Here is a 7,626-nt window from a genome sequence, read left to right on the forward strand (position 1 = left end):
GACGGAAACAGGTAGCGGGTAGGATTTCATGGGCCGGCGGTACATCTTCGATATTATGGGCCATCGTACTGAGGAGCCCACAATACAATGTGCCCAATGGGCTTGTACTAGCACATTCACTCGTTTCAATAGTTGTTTGGAAAACGTGGAAATAGAAAATTTATGGATATAAAAAAGAAAATTAGCAAATTGTTAAATTATTTTGATTTATGACAAAACTAACTATTACAATAATTTTTCATTTTTTTGGTTCGAATTTACCCCTCCACGGAGCACAATTGTCCATATACAAATACAGTGTATTTGTTGAGATAAAAAAATCAAACAAAATATATTGTAACGACCCAACTTCTTATACTAAGCCGAAAACATTATTAATTAAAAGATAAATAAATTTCATAAATTTATTAAAATATAGAAAATAAATGTCTATAAAGATCAAATTAAATAAAATCCTAACTCGGGTCCTATTTAGTTTTAAAGAAAAATGAATAAAATAAAATTAAAAAATGCATCAGATCAAAATGACATAAGCGGAAGCAAAAATAAATCTTTATGGCAAGGACGGAGGAGAGGATCGACTTGGTCTCCTTGCGACGATAGGCAGAAATAGACGGCGGCGGTGGCGGGGGGAGCTAGGGTTAAGGTTTTCCTCTCTCTTTTCTTTCCTTTTCTTTTTCCTTATGAAGAGATGGCACAACTTCCCATGCCACATTTAAACAAAAAAAATTATTATTATTATTATCATTATATTTTTAATTTATCCTTTTTCTTTTCCTTCTTTCCTCAGATAACCGTAATCTTTATTCACTTCATTTAAAACCCATCAAATCTCCTCTTTAAACTCAAATTTTCCTCTCTCTCCAATCCAATCACCTTTATCTTTCAAAAATAAATATTCTTACATAATTATATTATTCACATAATATAATTATTTTAACTTCAAAGTCAATTAATTATACAATAAAATATATAATTAATCAAATTTTCTCCAATACAAACAATTAAATAATATTCAATAAGTTCCAATAAAGTTCAACAATTAACTGACACCCAAAAAATTCAAAGATTTAAACTTAAATAATTAAAAATAAATTACCTTAAATTTTGGGACATTACAATCACATATCACGAATATAGTGTATTTGTAAACAAATAATTCTTAATGAAATCAAAAAAAATATTATATTGTTCCAACAATCCCTAAAGATATGCCATTAGTTTCAATTTACTATTTTCGTCAAAATTAACCGTCAAAATAGCAAAATATTGGATTGAAAATAGAAAAATAGCAAATCCAAAAAATATTTTGATTTATGGCAAAACCGCCCGCTGGATTTTTTGCATGAGTGTATCCTTTACAAAGGACAATTTCTCCCATACAAATACACCTAAAAAAATCAAACAAAATATCAAAGAGTACGAATACTATTTGTAAACACATTCACTCTTGGTAAATCTTAACTAAATCAAAAAATATTCTCTTACTTCACCAAGATCCCCTAAAGATAGGGCTTTAGTTTCAACATCTCCTAATTATTAGGATTTAAATCAATTAATTCATAATTTTTTATATTTCATATTATTTATCAAAATTGTATTAAATAATATATATTGCAAAATTTTAATAACAATTTGAATCTACAATTTATATGATCCCATAAAATCGTCAATTTGAATTCAAATTTAACTCTTATCCCTAAAATAACACAAAGTTAAATTTAACTATTTCACATTTTTATTCTTCAAACTATTTATCAAAAAATATATATAAATAATACATAATACATATTTGATATTTATTAACCTTTTGAGTTTATAAATATATATCTCACCCTAAATAGTTAGTTTTAATCTCAATTTTTAACCTTATTCTTAAATCCAATTTTTACACTTTAATTTTAAATATTTAGTTTGAACCCCTCAAATTATGCTAAAGATATAAACTTAAATTTGAGTTATATTATCATCCCTAAAATAATGCTAAAATAACAAACTTTATTTACAGCATTTTCATCCCCAAATTTTGCTAATTTAACAATAATTTCATAAATAATACATAATACGCAATTGTTATTTTCAAGTCAAATTTTATACATTATCCCTAAAATGATGCAAATATATCTACAAGATTATAGTGTTTGTTATATTTTAAATAATTTATTAATAATATTGGTAATTATTACAATTTCTTAAATGACCTTAAATATGCCTCAACAGCGTCTTTGCAATTAATTGAGGGTGCGTTTGGTTTGTATTTTTTAAAAAATATTTTTCAAGAATACATTTACTTTTAAACACTTTCTTGAAAATAGTTTAAAGTTTAAACACTTACATGTTTGGTTAGATTTTTTTATAAGTGTTTATAGATGAATTTTGTTTGGTTTGTAATTTAACAAAAATGTTTATACTTAACTCGAATTACCATAAAGGACTACTAAATACTATTACCTAATTTCATAAAAAATACATATATTTTGATTTTAAAAAAAATCAATATACTTTGAAATTAGTGGCATGTTATCTTGAAACTAATTGTTTTAAAATTTTGAAATTAGTAAAGTTAAAACCAAGCATTATTTTTTTTCGTATTAAATTTTTTAGATAATTTTATTTTAGAGGTAGAAGTATGTTGATATTTAAATTCATAATTATAAAAACTATAGTTCATCTCCAACAACAAAACATAATAATAATTATAATTTTTCTTAAATAATATAATATCAACTAGACATGAGAAGTTGTGCAATTCGATCACGTTCTTCATTCATCTCCATTTCACGAATTGAACCTCTATGCTCTTCATTGACCTCCTCATAATTTATTTCATCAATTGAAGGTAGTAGCATCTCATCGTCGTCATAAGGCTTGAACTCAAAATCTATTTTTGAATGAACCCTTATAAAGTTATGAAGAGCCATTGAAGCAACAACAATTTTTAACTGTTTGTCAAATGGAAAATTATGCATTTGCCGAACAATTCTCCATCTATTCTTCCAGACACCAAATGTTCTTTCAATTGTGCATCTTAATGAAGAATGTCTACGATTAAATACCTCCTCCTTCATGCCTCTTGGTTGGCTTCCACGTCGAAAATTAGCAAGATGGTAACGTTCACCTCTATAAGAACCTAAATATCCTTTCGTTTGTGGATAATCAGAATCTACAACATAATATTTTTCTGAAATAATAAAGTAAACACTAAATATTTAAAAAATATAATAAATATTAATGTATTTATTCTTACATACTAACCTTTGGATGGATGTGGAAACCCTAAATGTGGTCTTCTTAATGCCTCCACAAAAATTCGAGTATCATGAGCAACTCCCTCCCATCCAGCCCAAACAAATGTAAAACACATGTTGAAATCACAGACTGCCATAATATTTTGGGTGGTAATACTTTTTCGACCAATGTACGGTATATGTCTTCCTTTAGGTGCTACAACCTGTATATGAGTACCATCAATTGCTCCAATACAATCTTTGAAATACGGCCAATATCTAGTGTCTTGTTTAATCTTATCAGAAGTAGTTTAGAATTATGGATCTGTAGGCTTAATTACATCTACAACCATATGACAAATAACATCTAACACTATATTAAACCACCTTGATACAGTCTCACCTGAGTGCTGAAATCTTTCTTGAACCATTCTATTTGAGAAACCGTGACCCAGTGTAATAAGAAACATTGCAAGAGCCTCCTCCAAAGGCATACGTTTGGCTTTAGTAAAGTTATATTGTTGTTCAAGTACTACTAACAATTTCTGAAATATATGTTTTTCCATTCTAAATTGTTGGTGACATCTATCCTCGTGACTATTCAAGATCTCCATTACAAATTTGTAACCAGTGTGAGAAGATTTCCTACAAGGCTCTTTGCAAACATGCATCACAAAATGATAGACTACAACACCACGTCCCAATTTTACTAATTGATCAAGTTCATATTCAACATCGCTTTCGTCAGAATGATCATTGTTATCAATATTGTAATTATCAGATGACATCCGAAAGACATAAAGGAATTAAAAAACAAAATTAGAAACCAAAGATCCAACAATATAATATCTTGTTATCATTGCTAATAGTATTGTAATAATCAGATGACATCTGATAAACATAAAGGAATTTAAAAATAGTCATGAAAAACATAACAAAACATTCATAACAAAAATAACACTCGAAAATAGTAATTGTCTACAAGCAAACATTTTCTATAATCTAAGGTTGTCAAACTTTCTTTTGCTTCAACCATGCAACTTGAATCTTAGGCTCTTGTAGCGCTACAAACATTTCTCTATTTTCCCTTTTTGTAAAGATATCTGCAGCTTTTATGAAAAGCCCATCATCTTTTATAATTCCAGGTATGTCTTATAAGACATTCATCACTTCAAACATACTACAACTTGGAAGATTTCTTCTCCTATTATCTATTGATCCACACACACGTTCCAATGATCACAAAGTTTATTTGCAACATTACCTTTTTCCTATTCTTTTTCTTTTTTTCCTTTCCCGAGTATAATCCTCAGCAGTATGTATTGAATATTCCGTATCATTAGTATCATTATGCTTCATATCCTCAAATGTATCATCTCCTACATGTCTAGATGAATTGTCTTCAGTACTTGGAGGTACAAATCCTTGGCATGGTGCCCATGCTCCATCTTCCGTAACTGTAATATCTTTAAAAAGAATATCTAATTGGTCTGCATTTTGCAACCCATTTGCTCTAAATTTTGCTGCCTCAGGCTTAACCTACAAGATATTAATTTAAGAAGTATTTAATTATGATTATAATTTCTAGTAAATAAACGATATACCTTTAAATTCTCTTCCCACCACTCAGTTGGTGCATCAATAGTTTGTCTTAGTGAATCCCAACCCAAGCCTGTGTTGTTTCCAACCAAGTCTGTCCATATCTGCCAATCTTTTTTTAATACAACCCATTTATTTTTCATTCGTCTTTGATCATAATTTCTTCCGGTTTTCTCTCTAAATATTCTAATAACATTTTTCCATCCTTCTTTACTTAAATGTCCATTTGGTCTATTCCTTTTCAAATGAATTCATCAGCACAAGCATGGATAAATGCATCGGTTGTAGTATCATCCCAAATTGCCTTGAATTGTTTTTCTTTTTCATCTCTATTTGTAGTCATATTTATGGACATCTACGGAAACAAAAAGGTGGATTAAGTAACAACTTTTTCTATTTATTAGAACTACAATAGAAATAAAGTAAAGAACACACAATGTTAAAAGTTAAAAGTTAAAAGTTCTAATCCTCTCACTTCCATAACTTTTAAGAATAAATGACGTAAAAAATCAGTAACCAAACAATCTTCACGGTACATTATGGACTATGTGGTGGACTGGTTTTCAACATAATCCTTGATTGAAAAGTATAATCAAAATGTTACAGGAGCATTAATGTAAAAATGAACTATAATTATTTTCTTCAAGAACTCAATTCAGCATCAGCAACTAAATAGCATTAATGTAAAAATGAACTATAATTATTTTCTTCCGGAACTCAATTCAGCATCAGCAACTAAATAGCATTAATGTAAAAATTTCTCTTACAAGACTTTTCTGTGATTACACGTTTCTGTAGAAAGCAATTTGGTCTTTCCCAAGCAACTTCCTTTCCTTTAATGCTACGTATATTACATTTTAAAACCCTTTCAGACTTCTTAATTTTCCCTTCATCGTATCATTTGAAATTGAGTAGTTAAAAAACAAAGAGAAATATGGCTGAATTTCTTTGGACTTTTGTTGTTCAGGAAGTCTTAAAGAAGATTGTGAAATTTGGAGCTCAACAAATTCGGTTAGCATGGGGGTTGGAGAAGAAGAAGCTGTCCAATTTGAGAAATTGGTTACTTAAGGCTGAAACAATAATCTTAGTAGACATTAATAGAAAGAAGTTACTAAACGATTCTTTGAGGCTATGGGTGAAAGAACTTCAAGATATTGTCTACGAAGCTGATGATCTAATGAATCAGCTTGTTTATAAAGATCTTTAAACAATTGCGGAACAAACTGAAAATTTGAGAAAGGTACGTGATTTTATTTCCATCCCACCATCCAAAAATCCCTTCTTGTTTCTTTGCTAGAAGGCCAAGAAAATGAAGAACATTACTCAAACTTTATACAAACATTAATGTGAGGCAAGTCCTTTGAGACTTGTTGGTGACCAAGTCCTTAAACTTTTTATAAAGCTTTTGAAACTACCACTAAAATATATCTTAGAAGTCCCAATTTTCCTTTCCAATCACCAACTCGTTGTTGTAAGTTCATCTAGTATTCTAATGGTTATCTACTTAAGAGTTGATAACTAAATTTTAACAGTAAACTCTATTGAAGTTTGTCCTTGTATAGACTACCTCATCTCTTTAATAACTAAATTCTTGAATCTTAGCTGAAGAATCTCTTAAGCCAACTCTTACTTTTCCTCAAAGGTTTCATTCCATAATCAAGTCCATCATTATTGAAAATTATATCAAATTATTAATTTATAACTTCATTTTGAAGTTAAAAACTCAAAACACAATTGACAAACAGACTGCAACACATACAAATGGGTCAAAAACAATTTGATAGTAAAATAAAACAGAGAGAAAAAGTCCGAAATACACCTCTTTAATTTCTGTAATTTATATACCAGTTGAGAAAAAAAAGACCCTACTACTATTGACCAGAAGAAAAAGAGGGTTAGAAAATGGAGAAGGGAGTTAATCTCAGTAGAGAAGAGAAAATAATCGCAGTGCTTGAAATCAGTAATCCGAAACTGGAGAGAGGATTAGTCATCAACCAAAAAGAATCGGATGCTTAACCATCAGTGACAGACGCTGCAAACAAAAAAGAAAAACTACTTCGACCCCAAAAGAACACGAAATCTAGGTCACTCACCTCTAAGTCTGCAGGTCGTGGTTGTACTACTAAATGACGGAGTAAATACAGAAGGAGCAGGTAAGCTCGAACAAGGCTTGTCTCCACCAAGCGACAACAATCTAGGCTTCTGCGGCGAGTGAGGATGCAGTCGACGAAAGTCTACGAAGAATGAAGGATTTGAGAACACATGGTGGAGAGGGGTAATGGGAGGGCATTTTTGTAATTTTCATATAAAAGGAAAAAAATTTGAATTCCCGGTCAATCAATCTCAATTTGATTTTGTAAAAATGTGGTTTTTAATCCTTTCTCTAAAATGATTTATTTTATAAATCATTTTCTAAAAAATGCAATATTTTAATTTGCCAAACACTACAACTTTTTTTAAAATAACTTTTTTGCAAAATTAACCACTTCATAATTCTAACCAAACACACCCTGAATCTTCTTCCATATGTCTTTTAAATTAAATTAGAGAAAAGAACAGAAACATGAAAAATAGGAAGAGGGGGCAGCCGCAAGTTGAAAAAACACAGTAGAGATAGTTTTTTCTAGCAAAAAAGATTGATAAAGAAAGTGTGGTGTGACGGTTTCTGGCGTTCCAACAGGAAGAGAGACGTTGGTCAATGGAGAGAAAGCCGTTAAAGGTTTAGTCGTGGGTTTCGAGGCAAACAAAAGATGACGATTTTGGGTTGTTTACAGCAGCTCTAACGTTCGTTTCAACAACT

The 7,626-nt window shown here is 30.0% G+C and overlaps 1 protein-coding gene across 4 annotated transcripts; it reads right to left on the bottom strand.

Annotated features, from left to right (window-relative positions):
- Positions 1–2,693: 2,693 nt before the first annotated feature.
- On the bottom strand, positions 2,694–7,103 carry LOC103491789 (uncharacterized). 4 transcript variants are annotated; one of them, XM_051089301.1, is made up of 3 exons: positions 6,920–7,103; positions 3,256–3,451; positions 2,694–3,163 (listed from the first exon to the last, which is right to left on the bottom strand). In XM_051089301.1, exons 2-3 carry the CDS (start codon positions 3,383–3,385, stop codon positions 2,724–2,726), a joined length of 570 nt encoding a protein of 189 aa, XP_050945258.1. In that variant the 5' UTR covers positions 3,386–3,451; positions 6,920–7,103; the 3' UTR covers positions 2,694–2,723. The 4 variants fall into 4 exon arrangements, 2 of the variants coding, with proteins under 2 accessions (XP_050945258.1, XP_050945259.1); XR_007823289.1 differs by lacking the exons at positions 2,694–3,163; positions 3,256–3,451 and adding exons at positions 4,063–4,766; positions 4,832–5,181 and having other exon boundaries at positions 6,920–7,044; XM_051089302.1 differs by lacking the exon at positions 6,920–7,103 and having other exon boundaries at positions 3,256–3,545.
- Positions 7,104–7,626: the final 523 nt, after the last annotated feature.

Source organism: Cucumis melo, chromosome 8 (assembly GCF_025177605.1).
Source record: "Cucumis melo cultivar AY chromosome 8, USDA_Cmelo_AY_1.0, whole genome shotgun sequence".
Taxonomy (NCBI): Eukaryota; Viridiplantae; Streptophyta; class Magnoliopsida; order Cucurbitales; family Cucurbitaceae; genus Cucumis; species Cucumis melo.